The following is a 15,560-nucleotide window of genomic DNA, read 5'->3' as shown; positions in this document are numbered from 1 at the left end:
GTTAGCCAGTAAAATCGGCCAGTCATTATCAACCATGATTGAGCAACAAGTAAATGAACGGGTACAAGCAGAAACAAAATCACTGCGAGAAGAACTAGCGAAACAAAGCGCTGATATTAAACACAATGAGACTAAAATTTGCAAGCAGTTTATAGAAATCTCCCATCTTGAAAGGGTGACAAGGGAGAGTATTACTGCTGTCAAGGAGCGCGAAAGGGACATTGATGCTTTGTATCAGAAAATAGCTGACTTGGAATATAGATTGGAAAACCAAGAACAGTATTCCCGTAGAACAAGCCTCCGATTTCACAATGTACCCGTGCCCATTGGTGATGACGGAAAAATCGCACATCCAGTAAATACCGACCAACTCATATTAGATATATGCAACCAGAAAATGAAGCTGAACATCCAACTTCAGGACATAGGTCGGACACACGTCATCGGTAAAGTGCGTAATGGTAAATCGCAGGTGATTGTCAGATTCATATCCTATAGGAATAGGCATCTGGTGTACTCCAATAAAAAAGCACTGAAAAATGACTCTAACGGTACATTCATTTCTGAAAATTTGACGCAGTTCAGAACAAGTCTAGTCAAGAGGATTGCCAAGCTTAAAAATGACAATCAGATAGAGGCCTACTGGACCTTCGATGGCAGAATATTTGTCAAGCGTACAGAAGATAGTACAAAGCTTATTATAAACTGTCATGACGATATCTCCAACCTAGAGCGAAGGATCCGGGAGCAACCACCGTCATAAAGTGTCTGGAATGATGACCAGAATAGCAATGATGGTGTAGAATAACTTAGTTATTATAAACAATAAATTTGTAGAAACTTAATAAACTTTTGCCAAATTAACAATTCATAACTGTCAACCAAATACTTTCTTTGTCTGTGTACTCTTTATGTTTTAATATTAGAACTGTGTATTGGGTTCTAAAATATCCACGTCAAAGTGAAACACGTGATCTTTCATTGTTATTGTTACCTGGTTATTGATACTCACCTGTTCCACCATAGGGTTTTTCCTGTTGCTAAATTTAGAATAGACCACTTACCTTGACTAGAAAATTTCACATGTGTGATTAAAAGATGTTCATTCTCTCATTGTTTTTCCTCGACAACTTCATAAATTCTCTGGACTTTATGATTAATTATAAAAACGATTTCAAGAGTTAAATCTTTTCCGGCGAATCAAAAAGTAGTTGATTTCGTTTTGGAATAATTTCATTAACCAGGTTTTATAATCTTAATACCAATATCTTGCTTGTAGACACTGTTAAAAAAACAGTAGTTATTTAATATATTGTATATAATAAGTACCAAGTGTATATCATTCATTCCTGCTATTTAAAATCAAAACAAATGCTGCTTGATGTGTATGAATGAAATATAATGTCATTTGAATTCAAAATATCAAGGTATTGCATTCAAAATTACTCATGATACCCGAATAATTCATTTTGTTTGTGTTTTGTAGTTACTGTAGTCCGTGTTCAGAATTATTCTAAAATATATTTTTATATTGTAGTTTATGTATTTTCCATCGTAATGTATTTTGTACTTTGTTTTGATTTTGGATTGCTGCTAGGCCTGAAGAACTGTAACACATGTCCTAGACCTCTGCTGTTGCAGTTCTGCGGATCTGTCAATCCTGACAAAACCACCCAATGGGTACGATGTGCATTGTGATGGATATATCTCTGCAATTATTTAGAATGATGCTTTATATCTAAATTTACTAAATACAAGTACATGTAGTTATACAAATTTTCAGCTTTTATGATTTACCATATTTTAATGCATTTCTGTGTTCGTGAAAATCTCTCAAAATGATCCCTAAATTCCCCAATGAAATGATATTTGTCTTCTACCTGTATATGTCTCCATATCTTGTGTTTTATATTGTTTCTCTTTGTACATTTTTATATCTGTTTATCTTTTCTCTTGGTGATGATGATTTGATACGGGTTACACTTTATAACCATGGCTGTACTGTGGTAACTTACCTTATATCTGTCCCTGTATTAGATGATGGGTAGTGACCTTAGTACTTACAGGGCAGCCATTGGTATATTCAACAACAGAAGATTTGTCAAATCTGGGCCACTAAAACCGTCAAAATCCACCTTCTTTGAATTGTTGTGTATTAATCTAAAATGTACATTTCTCGTCGTCAATCTGTCCATCCTGCAGTCAGTTAATCCTAATATTGACATTGTTTTTCTGCTTTTTGTACTCCATTTTATTTTGATCATCGGTAACATAGAGATGAACCCTGGTCCAGGATCATCTACTAGGACATCGGTCACCGACAACTCACTATCGATATGTAACATCAATATCCGAAGTATCAGAAACAAACTTAATTTCTTAAACTTGTTTTGTGAAGATTTTGATATTATTTCCATCACAGAAACACACTTAGATCCAAACATTAAGGACGAAGAAATCCATTTAGAATCATTTTCTAAATCCATTCATCGAAAAGATAGAAATGCGTTCGGTGGCGGTATCTTGATATTAACCAAGGAAAATATCCATGTAAAACGAATGAATATGTTGGAAAATGATGTTGATGAAACTATCTGGGTCGAAATTAGTGCAAAGGGTCAAAAATTTCTATTATGTAATGTTTATCGTCCACCAGGTACAGATTCGGAATTTTACACGCGCTTGAACCACTCGATAGGTACAAGTTACCTATACAGTCACGGTTTAGTGATCTGTGGAGATTTGAATACGGATTTACTTGTCAGAGAAAATAATAGACTTCTCGACACAATGAATCTGTTTAATCTCACTAATGTGATCAAGAAAGCAACAAGAGTAACTGACCAACGTAGATCTTTATTAGACCCTATACTTATTAGTGATACATTGTCGTACAGCTTTTCTGATGTTTTTGATGTTCCGAGATCAATATCGGACCACGATGCAGCTGTAGTATACCTACTGTGCCCACATAAAGAATCCGTAGCCTTTAAAAGACATATTTGGTTGTATGATAAAACGAATAAAGAAAAGTTTTCAGCTGATTTACAGGCTCTGGATTGGAATGCCCTCCTTCCCGACGGTACAGATGTAGATCAAATGACTGATATATTTACAGAAACATTTCTGGCCGTCGCGGGGAGGTCCATTCCAACTAGGGAAGTTACCATCAGACGAAATGACAAATCGTGGTTTAATAACAAATTAAGAAGGGAAATAAGAAAACGTGACCGTTTACGGAAAAGGGCATTAAAATCAAAAACCGACGATGACATTCTTAAGTACAAGAGGCAGAGAAATAGAGTTAATAATCTTAAAAAATCAGCAAAAGAAAAATTCGAAAGTAATTTGGACAATTTCATTTTAGAAAATGTTAACAACCCCAAAGCGTACTGGAAAATAATGAAAATGTTGATAAAGTCAAACAAAGGTTCCAACTCTATACCCCCACTTCAGAATATTATAAACGATCAGGATTTAAATGATATAGCATATGCAGATGACGAGAAGTGTGCATTACTAAATAAATATTTCTGTTCAATCACTAAATTGGATGAAGAAAATCATCAAGTCCCGGAATTTCAAAACCGAACAAATCATAAATTATCGGACGTACATATAGAAGAGTCTGAAATTATTGATATTATTAAGGTTCTAAAACCAAATAAAGCATCTGGACCCGATGTTATCAGTCATAAAATGCTTCAGCTGTGTCCTGATAAAATCGCTCTCCCATTGCAGAAAATTTTTAATAAATCTATTCAGCAATGCAAATTTCCTACTAGTTGGAAATTGGCAAATGTGACTGCTCTCTTCAAGAAGGGTGATACATCTTTACCATCCAATTATAGACCCATATCATTAATAAGTTGTGTTGGAAAAGTAATGGAAAGAATAATTTTCAAATATGTGTACAACCATCTTCACAGCAACAATCTCATCTACAAATATCAATCTGGTTTTCTTCCAAAACATTCGACTGTCCACCAACTACTTGAAATTTATAGTAACATCCTAAATTCACTTGAGAAAAAAGAAATTAACTGTTTTGTTTTTTGCGATTTTTCCAAAGCTTTTGATAAAGTCTGGCATAAAGGTCTTATGTGTAAGCTAGATTCGTATGGTATATCAGGAAATCTTGTTAACTGGTTTAAAAGTTATTTATTAGATAGACGTCAAAAGGTGATTCTAAACACATCATCCTCTAACAGCTGCTCTCTGTCGGCTGGAGTTCCTCAAGGCTCGGTCCTCGGTCCTCTCCTTTTTATAATATACATAAACGATATTGCAGGGAATTTGACATCTCTGTGCAGACTGTATGCAGATGACACTTCTTTCAGTTACTCTGACTCTGATAGAGAGCAGATATTTTCTGTTATCAGTCATGATTTGGTGGAACTGGACAAATGGTCAAACAAATGGCTTATGTCATTTAATCCGGACAAAACTGAGATTATGGTATTTTCAAACATCGAAAAGCCTGATTTTAATTTCTCCTTAAACGGTACAAGCGTTCCAATCACAGATTGTCACAAACATCTTGGTGTTACATTTAGTAGCAATGCTAAATGGAACGATCACATTGAAAACGTTGTAACTAGTGTTAAAAAACACTTGAATATCTTGCGAAAGCTAAAATACCAACTTAACCGTAATACATTAGAGAAATTATACTTAGTTTACATTAGACCCATACTAGAATATGCTCCTGAAGTCTGGGATAATTGTGGGGTTTGTCTTTCGTCTAAATTAGAAAGACTTCAATTGGAAGCTGCTAGAATAGTGACAGGTTTACCTATCTTCACCAACTCAGAAAAACTCTACGGAGAAACTGGTTGGGAAAAATTAGAAGTGAGACGTAATAGGAGAAAGTTAAACATGATGTATAATATCGAACATAAAAATGCACCTGCATACCTATGCGATCTAATTCCACCTAAAATCCAGTCACTTACAAATTACCCACTTCGAAATGGAAATGACATTATGCAGCCTTTTTGTAGACTATCTGTGACAAGCGAGTCGTTTTTTCCTTCTACAATTAAAGAATGGAATAAACTCGATATCTGCACGAGAGAATTAGATTCAATTTCTAAGTTCAAGCCCGTTTTTAAAAGTAATACAAATATCTTGCAAGTTCCAAAGCATTTTTCTTTTGGTCCACGGAAACTAAATATTATTCTGACCCAGCTAAGACATTCTGTATCTTCCTTAAAGCATGACTTGCACAGAATGAATATAGTGGATGCACCTTTTTGTAGATGCGGAAGAATGGAAGATGTTAATCACTTCTTTTTTCATTGTCCGTTATATGATGAAATAAGAGCACGCCTTTTAAACCACATTAACTGGATTCCTGATACTTTAACAATAGATGTTGAACTTCTTACACGTGGTAGTTTGGAATTAACATATGATCAAAACATAAGTTTATTGAAGCACGTTCTAGCCTTTATCAAAGATTCTGAGAGATTTTCTGTTGTCTAGTAACTTGTAAGATATTACTTTGTGTACCCACTCTCCTACCACCATCATCACCATCATCATCACCACTACTTTTCTGTCAATTTTTTTTTTTTTTTTTTTTTTTTTTTATTTCTTTTCTATTTCTTTCTCTTTATTTTCTATCTTTAAATTTAACTGATTATTATAAGTATACACAGTTGATGCATGCTCAATGTCATTTTGTTATTGTATATTATACTGTATTTAGGAGAGAACCTCGTAAGTGTGATTCACTTTTGTTCAATCCCTTTTGTTTATATGCAAATAAAATATGTTTAAACTAAACTAAACCCCCCCTCCCCCCCCCCAAAAAAAAAGCGAGTCAACACAATATTTGAGGGTACAAAAAAAAACAGTTTTTTGGGAGCGTACGTCTTTCCTTGGATCCGCGCTTGAGGTCAATAAAACCCCTTGAACTCTTTCACTTATTTTAAGTGGAATATTCAAACAGTAACAATGACGAATTATTTGCAGATTTCATGTCAAGAATATGTAATATTATTGTGACACTGTCATGGGATTGAAGCAAAATAATGTCACAAAACATAAAAGGAAAATATTGATGGAGATTAAATGAATTATCATTGCTTGTATGAACGCCCGTATAGAAATTCATTAACTATTCATGTCATTCATAGAATATCTCGCTTTTTCTGTTGTAGACATTTTGTTTATTCATATCTAGCCAGTGTTGATTTTATAAGTAAAAAGTTCATGTATTGTATAGCACCTTACGTTCAGTACCTATAAAACTTTAATTTGTCATAAATATAAATCTTAATCAAGTTTTGTAAAAGTTCTTCACGTTTCAATTGTTTTGTTTCTGTTTCTGTTTCTGGTTTCTTTTTTTTTTTTTTTTTTATTTTTTTATTGTTTTGTTTCGTTTTCGTCCAAGTTTAGTACGATATAGTACAGGTTAAGTTTAATTTTCAGCAAAATCCAAATTAAAGTCATTTTGAAAGTTTTACAATCCCCCTTTTTACCATTTCGTAGCGGCGAAAAACTCGCTTCATACGAATACAGAGATTGGTGCATAATATGCTTCTCCACTATGGTAGGGTCTAAAATGTGTAACCCGTACCCGTACCAACTTTTCCCCGTACCCAAATATTGTTTTGCTAAAATATTTATTCTTACGGTATGTTAAGAACTGAAAATTGCATGAGGTGTGGAAAAGTCCGCTTCAATTCATTTCTAATCAAGAAAGTGATGTATATTTTTCTGATATTTCTTGTTTCATCGGTTTTCAGAAGTCAGAAGGTCTAAAATGTGTAACTGGAAGTTACCGTACCTAACTATTTATTGACTATTTCTCACTTTCCTGTCCGAATTTTACGTTTTTCTAAAATTATGAAGAGGTTAAAAACTTTTGAATAAACTTTTGATGATAAAGTTTTAAAAGATTTGATATTGTTTAAAAATGAAGTGATTGAATTTGAATTCCATACCGTACTTAGCGTCAATCCCCGTACCAGCAAAGAATGGATACGATCTTATCCATAATGAAAAACAAAATCTTATAAACAGAGTCTGATGCGATTTTAATTTATTGTCAATGAAAATGTTGATAATATTTTTGACTTTTCAATGTCAAATATGCGGTCCGTCTTTTTACTCATTAGACAAGTACACTCAAATATACTCAGACACAAATATACTCAAATACATTCAAATCATAATGGAAATGCCCTGAAATGCTGTTAAAACGGCAGTTAAATAGATGTTCAGTGAAAATTAATCATAATTATCACAATTTAATACAAAATAAATTAGTACAGATAACAAAAAAGTACCGGACTTTGATTTTGTGTACGGGAATTTCGGGTGACACATTTTAGACCTTTTGAAAACAGAAAATCGAATAAAATCTATTTTTTCGACAAACATTTTAAAAATCATTAATTCTAGCCTAACCATCATGTCATTTTGTATGTGTACCCACTTTCAGCTGGAAATACCAAGCAATAATGAAGAAATTGGCAAAGTAGTATTTGGGTACGGGGAAAAGTTGTTACGGCTACGGGTACGGGTTACATATTTTAGACCATGCTCTTTAAGGAAAACGGTAGTATTTATTTTCCTATAGCCGACAATACTAACCTTTTCAAGTTTTCCAGTAATTTCTAATTAAAACTAGGACTCAAAAACCATTTTTTGTTGTAATCCTTTCATCTAGAGATTAAAAAATCACCATGGGAATAGAGGTTGACCATCTTTTTTTTTAACCACCATCAAAAGTTTGAAGGTACCGGACTCATTTGTAATAATTTGTCTTTTTTTAAATTTCATAAACTATGCATTTTGAAGGATAAAAAAATAAACTTGAATCCTTTAAGAATCTGAGAGAGAATAATAATCATTACAAACTTTGTCAGTACACCGATCTGTCCTTTCAAAGTTCTATTTCCTTTCATCTGAATAGGGTACACAATTGGTCAACCTAATGCAGGGAAATAAATACTACCATTTTCCCTTTACGATGCCTATGCGTACGCCTATTACGCCCTCACCTGGACCCGCCCCTAATTACTAGATCTTCTATCCCCCTGCTTGGAAACATTGTGTAATAAAAAGTGGTTAGGTTTCATTCTATCTCGTTCTGTTCTACATATATTTCTGACATTCCTTTGAATTGGTGTTAATTTCGAATTTCTAGTGCCACTCGACTAAATATTATGTACATTTTCTCTTGGATATCTTTAAGTTAATTCAGAGGATTTAAATCCGGATACTACACTGATTATTATGGAAATTGGTTTTAATTTTAGTATACTAAATAAAACCGTTTTGAAGACTAAGTCAAATCGTCGTCACCAAGAACCATCGAATTCTTTTCTTCTTTATCAAGTTCTTTTACCAAGTTATATTATTTGCTCAAAGATAAATTATGATATATTTTCCAATTTAAAGATCATTTATATTTAATTGGAATCTGTCTTTTTTGATTTCAGTAGGCTCATCAATGGCTTGAATTGATCGTAAATACTACTTTCACCGAAGTGTTGCTAAGGACTCGGTTACATATTTCAGTCATTATCTGGGAAATTGTTCTTCGATCGTGTGTAGATAATTTTCCTCCATGGGTGACTCAGCTCTGTCAAAATCCTTCATGCAGACTCTAATTGATGACTTGAAATCATCTAAGATTTATACAGATTTGCAGAATGCTGCACAGGTTAGTGACAATACTGAATACTGACAATAGTGTATAAGTAAGGTCTATACATGATATTCCAACTTTAGGAAAACTTCATTTATTTATACTTCTCCCAATTTCTGGTAAAGATAATTCAGGGTAAAATGACAAGGAAGAGTTTCAAATTGGAAAGCTTTTACTATGGATTTAAAGTAAAAAGTAGACTTCTAAAGCCTGGGAAGGCTCTTAGTATATTCAGAAGGAAAATTGGCATTGATTATGATCTTGGGATGCCAACAATGTTTCAGACATAAGTTTTGCTGTATGAATTTGTTGATTTTGTTACCCATTTTTTCCAGTAGGGCTTTTTTCAATGTAGTTGCAAAACAATTCTGGATCTCCTAATTTGGAATAATGTCTATTACTATTCTGTTTATCAGCAATCCAATTATTGCATTTGTAATAATTTGAATGTACATATTGTTTGACTCTACATGTACTTTTGCCTTACTATAAATCTAATAGTGCTTGGTGCACAGTGATTGGGATTAAAAATTTTGCCTATGGGACTATGGCCCCCTTACCCTTCATTTCAATGGGACATTTTTAAATTCAATAGGCATTCCTAAAAAAAAAATGGGACAAAATTCAGAATAGCAACTATAGCCAGCTACAATGTATGCGTAAATATTAAAGACCAAATGTACATGTAGCATAAATAAACAATGCAGATTAATTGTTTATTAAGAGTTTAAATGTTTGTTATTCAGTATTGTATATAACTGTTAATATATGTCAATGTCAATTTTATTGAAAAAGCTTTCCCAAATTAGAACCTGATGAGAGACATTCCAGAATTTTTAAACAAACTTGGTACTGGAAATAACTTATTTCAAAAATTTGACAAGAGTACAAATAAATGTCCAGATGGTCAGTCAGAACTGGAAACAAACCAAGCTAATTTTTTTTTCTTTAGGCTTATCAGTTTGCTTTAAGCACACTCCTTGTGTTTCTCATTTAAATTTTAGACATTCATTTGCCTGTTGTTTTATATTCATGTGTTTAATTAAATGTTATAATGAATTATACTGAAATTACAAATTGCTTTAAGTCATTTTTGAATGATTTAACATTCGGCGGTAGATTTTTACGAGATTTTTTCCAATACAGTGCCTTGCAAAACTTCAATGACCTGTAAATTGGCTGGAAAATCGTCATTTTTTGGAAGATGATTGTTTTCTTTTTCTTTGTGCTCTATTTATATATGTACAATTTAAAATATGTTTTGAGTACCGAGTATGTCGTCAATATTTTGAATAAACTTTTGTTAAGCAGAATTTTAGGTCATATATCTCATAAGATACTTTTAGTTGGGTACGGTCTTTATATTTCCAGTGCTAACCAAACATAAATGATTTTAGATAATGACTTTTTTTAATTTTACACGTAATGGCAATAGTTTAATACATGTATAAGATGATTTTTTTTTCTCTTCCAGGTTGAAATAAGTAAACCTGGTGTAAGATTATCAGAATTAAAGAAAGGGGTTCAGTCAGGCTTGGTCACATCAGGTATTTATTGTTATCAATTGTCTTGTAATTACATGTACCCATTTTTTATCTTTTTACCTATTTTTTCTGCCTACCTTAGCTCATTTTGTCAGTATTTTTATGTTGCTAATACTGTTAACGACTTCTTGCTTTTGTAGTTTCAGTACTTTACATTCGCATATGATTTGCATAATTATATATTGCTACTGATCAGTGCCATGTTTACCATCATAGCTTCATAGTTCTAGCTTTAAATGAGATCAAAATGTACCTCTTAAAAATCATACACATATGTTCTGTGTGTGTTTTTTGCTTGTATGAGAACGGGAAGTTTACATTAAAAGATGAAGTGATCCGTTAGCATTGAACATTACCCAGTTTCTGATTCAGACACAGGGACCCATTACAATTCACTATATAGGCAGGATACATTATCAGGTCCCTGATATATAGATATAAATAGTCATTGCCAATTGATTAATCTGGTTTCTAATTGGTTCTCTGGTCAAAACTATAAGCGACTGAAAGATCGCTAAAAATTTGAGAGAAATTTGTGGAAAGAAAACATTACCCGCACTTCCTGGTAACCAGTTGTTATGATTGAAAAACATTGGGTTATCACAGTTTCGAAAGAGTAATCATATCAAGGGAACCAAGATTCTAGGGGAAGTCACTCGATTTTAGAGCATATTGCATTCGTGCCATTTCGGATGTTGAAATCAAGCAAAAATCAGTCGCACAGAATATTTGACAATTAGTGACTTTGAAGACCTTAGTATTTGATTTTAAAATGCTGCTGAATTATCATTTTTGAGTTGATCGCTATAAAAATCAAGAAATTCTTACTTAAGTGTCATAATAAAATATTTTTAGAAAATAAAAGGAATTCACCTACATGTACCTACATACCCTTTTTGTTCATCCAATGTAACCATAAACAGACATATATTTTTTCTCGATTTAGGAGAACTGTTATAATGAATACTGGTGGAGAATTTAGCACAAAAAGGAATTTTGACCATAGAATACATTTTTTTAAGTAATGACTTCTATCAAAGAAAAATAAAATTAATCAATTTGTATACTTAACTTAATTGATTCTTTACCTTGAAGTAATAATGCATCAAAATATGACTTATAGGTATTTTGATATTTAGTATTTGTTCTGTATTGAAGGATGGGATAAGAAATTGAGGAATGTGGTATTTAGGTATCTGCAAACACGGCCAAAGTCACAGTTCCCAATCACTCCACCAGAGCATGTCAAGGAACCACTTTTATACCTCAGGAAAGCTCAGGTTTGTGCAACGATAAAAGGCAAGAGATACAGCAGATGTCATGTTTTATGACCCTTTCTAAAATGAGTAAAATTTAAAGCCAATAACATTTGACTACAGATATGTGGATGATATGGCAGAGATAATGTTTTCCAAAGTTCTAAGCATTCCATTTTTATTAATAGGGCCCCTCTACATTGTAGTGGCAGTTGCCCTGTAGTGATCATTCTGTCCATCCATCTGCGCATCTTTCCGTCCATGCGTCCATCTGTTTCAAATCATGTCCAGGCTGTAACTTTTTTATCTTTCAATGCAATTTTTTGATAATATGCATGTGGATAAATTATTTAAAGATGTTATGTTGGGTACCATGGATTTAGGCCTATGACCTTGAACTTTGACCTCAAGGTCAATTTTCTGTTTTTTCACCGACTCTTGTCTTGGCTTTAATTTTTTTGTCTTTCAATGCGAGCATTTTATATTTGGCATGTGGGTAGATCACGTAAAGATGATTCGTTGTTTACCATGGAGTTGGACATATGACCTTGAACTTTGACCCAAAGGTGGAATTCCTATATTCTCAGTGACAAACTTGTGCCGGGCTGTAATTTTGTTGTCTTTTGAGGTAGGCTTTTAACAATATGTCATATACCATGGATGCCTTGAATATTGACCTCAATGTCAAATTCCTGTTTTTTATCATGGTTTTTTTTTTTTGACAAACTCTTGTCCAAGGTGTAAATATTTTGTCTTTTGATATTTTGGCATGTGAGTTTATCACCGAAATCAAATTTGTTTATTTAGCTTAACTGTCAAGCGGGACTCAAAAATAGATTCCATCTCAAATGATTTCTAGTTATTTTAGCACTCACATTGATCAAGGTGCTTTGAAGTTTTCAATGTCAAATTTGAAGAAAAGCTTTTTATTTGATTTATGATTTATCAAGGTATTATACTCTTTTGTAACAATATTACATCATAAGTTCTTGAAAAACAAAATTTAAACTAGACAGATGCTTTTTCTTGACATGCTTCAAATGTTACGAGACCAAATTACCAGGCATAAATTAAAAATTAGTAATATGGCAAAGTGGTTTAATAAACTACACAAATTAAATCTGTTTGATAATGTTTTTTTTGTAGCAAGCATGGGAGAAAAGAATATTAAAAAGTTTAAACAGTATGTGCACAGAGCTCAATATTCCTCTGGCAAGAAAGGTTTGTTATTACTCTAACATTAATACAAAACAAATATAAATACATCTGATGCAATGGATTTTCAATGTTCAGCCTCATAACTTCAAACATAAATTGTTTAGAAGTACATGTATATGTTTTTTTAATTGGCAGTAAAAATGTAGTTAAAGGTCATTCTGAAATTTGTTAAGCAATTTTAAAACAAGTTGAACGATGGTTGACTTCTTGAAAATGAATAGATATTGGAGATTATCTTTACAGAATATATTTCCTTAAAGATGAAACAATAATGAACATAGTATTTATTATAAGACAGATTCACTTCTTTTATGATGTCTCTATAACAAAAAACAAATTACTTTGTAGCGCCCAGAAAAAGAACAGAAAGAGATGAATTCTAAGTGGTCAGAGCTTGGTGTGGAGGGGCCAGGTAAGGTTAAAGGTCAAATATTATAAAAAATATTGTAGATGAATGTTACTAAAGTTAGATATTTTAATACATAAAATCCCATTAAAGATTATTATCTGTTATCATTATTTCTTTTTGCTGCAGAGAAAAAAATCAAAATTAAATAACAAAGTCACAACTTTCTAACTCTATTTTTCAATTTTTTACAATTTCTTCAAATCATTTCATTTTTGATGAAAATATTTTATAGTGAATTATTGTTGACTTTCAATTTCTTATGGATATAGCAATTTTACTCAGTACAGAAATGTATGCCTTTCATTCACAGTCAAAAATCTATCAAAGAAATATTTGTGTTCTTTTAAAATTTATTCACTAGAATATTGTTGTTTTAGAGGTATGCATATGGCAGTCTGAAGAATATCATAAACCTGGTAGAAATCATTGTTCTGTTCAGATTTTTTTCCAATTTTCTGTTTTTATTTATATTTTTTTTATGATACAGAGTATAATAATTTTTTTTTTATAGTTTTGTATTGCTTGAGGTTCAAAGTCTGATAACTGGTAAATCATAGAAAGAATAAAAAAAGAAAAAAAGGGATTTTCAACATGTAAATGTACATGTTGTCAATTATTTAAATTTTAAACATTAAATTTTCACCAAATATAATGGATTATTTTTAAAGTAGTTATTTTTCATGAGATATGGCAGTTCAGTTTCAAAACTAAAAATGCATGGATTAATTTTACAATTCTTTTTTATCTCTGATTATCATCATAATGTCATGAATGTTTCTTTTGTTTTGTTAAAACACTTAGTTTAATAATTATCTATTGTTAAGAGTAGGTGTGTATAAAATATGTCTGTCTGTCTGTCTGAATTTGACTTAAAAGAATTTGAATTATAGGTTTCATTCATGTGGTAGTTTGTTGAATGACTGCTTCATCTTTCTCCAATAAAAGTCTAGTTTTCCAGTTATACATGTAATTTAATGAATACCAAACTAAACATAATGTCTTTAAATTTAAGAATAAAGTTGTAAAATGATTTTGAAATAAATATTTATTCTTTTACACATACACAAGCAAAAATTTTTTTGCATGATTTTCAGCAAATTATATTTGACATATATGTGAAATCTTTGTTAATCAAGGCTTCACATGAAATGTAGTTACGATAAATTTCATATAAAGTCCACATGAATTTCACATGAACAATATTTGTCTGTGTACAGTTGTTTATCATCATTTCTTCTTGGCAGTGTTTAGTTAATTGATTTAATATTTATCTAATCTGTTTCTTTATAAATGTACATGATTGAATGGTCTTAAAAAGTTGTGCAGTTCTACACATTACTTTACAATAGTAAATACGGAAAATGTATTGAATTCAATTCTAATAAGTGGTGTTGGTTGCCACAATGAACTTTTTCTGACATGTAGAAAGTATTTCTGTGTGATAACATTGCATTTATCAGGCTTTATTTTGCGTAGTCTGTAGAAAATCAGAATTTGTTCAATATATAAAGATATACAGACTGTAAACACTGTGAAAGTAGTTTAATTTGTGGATACCAATTTACATGGATTAGGAAAGAAACCCAAGTTCGTGGATTCTTGAATTCATGGTGTGGAGGTTTTCAGTATACACATCAATGGATATATCCTTTTTGATGGGAATCAAATTTCATGATTTGACCTGCCAATAAAAACCATGAATATTGGTACCTAACAAACAATAGTTCTTTCACAGTACATGTATATTGATTTTAATGATGTTTAGACAATTTTCGAATTTTTAAGTGTACTTTGTTTTTTCTAACCAAATGTTACCAGACTATAATGATATTTCTTTTGCTTTCAACAGGGTATTTCTCTGTCAAAGTTAAGTGAATTGAGTGTCATTATATCCAACCTACTAGCTTACTATGTTAGAAAGATATTCTTCTTTTGATTAGTTCAAATTGCATGCATACATACTCTACATTTTATACAGAGTTCTAGCTGGCCTTAAAATAGTCCCTTAATATTATATTTTAGTTGTAAAAGTTTTTTTCTACATTGTACATGTAGTTTTTATGCTTTAAGATTTATGTATTATGACTTTTTATAGATGTTTAGGATTTTTTTAAGTATGCTTTTCAATTTATTTACTTTGACTTATGACTTAAGTAATAGATTTTTTTTCTCTTTCCCTGTATACATGGTTAAGTAATGGAAATTAAACTGTAGTTTTGTTCTATACATTCTTGATAGATATTTAAATAAAATCATTACATTATCATAAGTAATATGCTTTTTTTTTCAATTAAAAAATGTAATTTTTTACAGTTGGTGACCTTAAGCATGACCTCTAACATTATAGATCATACATAGCTAGAATGCCTTATCTTCTGTTTTCTTAAAATTTTGTGAAAATTCATGGTGTAAATGGACAAAATAGCAAACAAATCAGTTAGATTCTCCTACCTTGTTTAGTAAGTTCT

At 31.6% G+C, this 15,560-nt stretch overlaps 1 protein-coding gene across 3 annotated transcripts in view; it reads left to right on the top strand.

The window, feature by feature from the left end:
• The first annotated feature begins 8,298 nt into the window (after window positions 1–8,298).
• The window catches only part of LOC148604147 (TBC1 domain family member 19-like), a 30,856-nt gene continuing 23,594 nt past the window's right edge, over window positions 8,299–15,560 (top strand). Inside the window, exons 1-6 of one of the 3 annotated variants that reach the window (XM_088548044.1) lie at window positions 8,299–8,680; window positions 10,140–10,212; window positions 11,368–11,489; window positions 12,612–12,686; window positions 13,032–13,095; window positions 14,942–14,959. In XM_088548044.1, the coding sequence (XP_088404170.1) occupies window positions 8,585–8,680; window positions 10,140–10,212; window positions 11,368–11,489; window positions 12,612–12,686; window positions 13,032–13,095; window positions 14,942–14,959 (448 nt within the window). In that variant the 5' untranslated portion in view covers window positions 8,299–8,584. Of the gene's footprint in view, window positions 8,681–10,139; window positions 10,213–11,367; window positions 11,490–12,611; window positions 12,687–13,031; window positions 13,096–13,469; window positions 13,509–14,941; window positions 14,960–15,560 lie in introns of all 3 variants that reach the window. The other 2 variants (XM_088548043.1, XM_088548045.1) reach the window with 2 other exon arrangements.

Source organism: Perna viridis, chromosome 10 (genome assembly GCF_037379345.1).
Source record: "Perna viridis isolate PV_CMFRI_1.1 ecotype Kerala chromosome 10, ASM3737934v1, whole genome shotgun sequence".
Taxonomy (NCBI): domain Eukaryota; kingdom Metazoa; phylum Mollusca; class Bivalvia; order Mytilida; family Mytilidae; genus Perna; species Perna viridis.
Note: the sequence above shows the minus strand (reverse complement) of the source record. Positions and strands in the feature narration are given on the sequence as shown.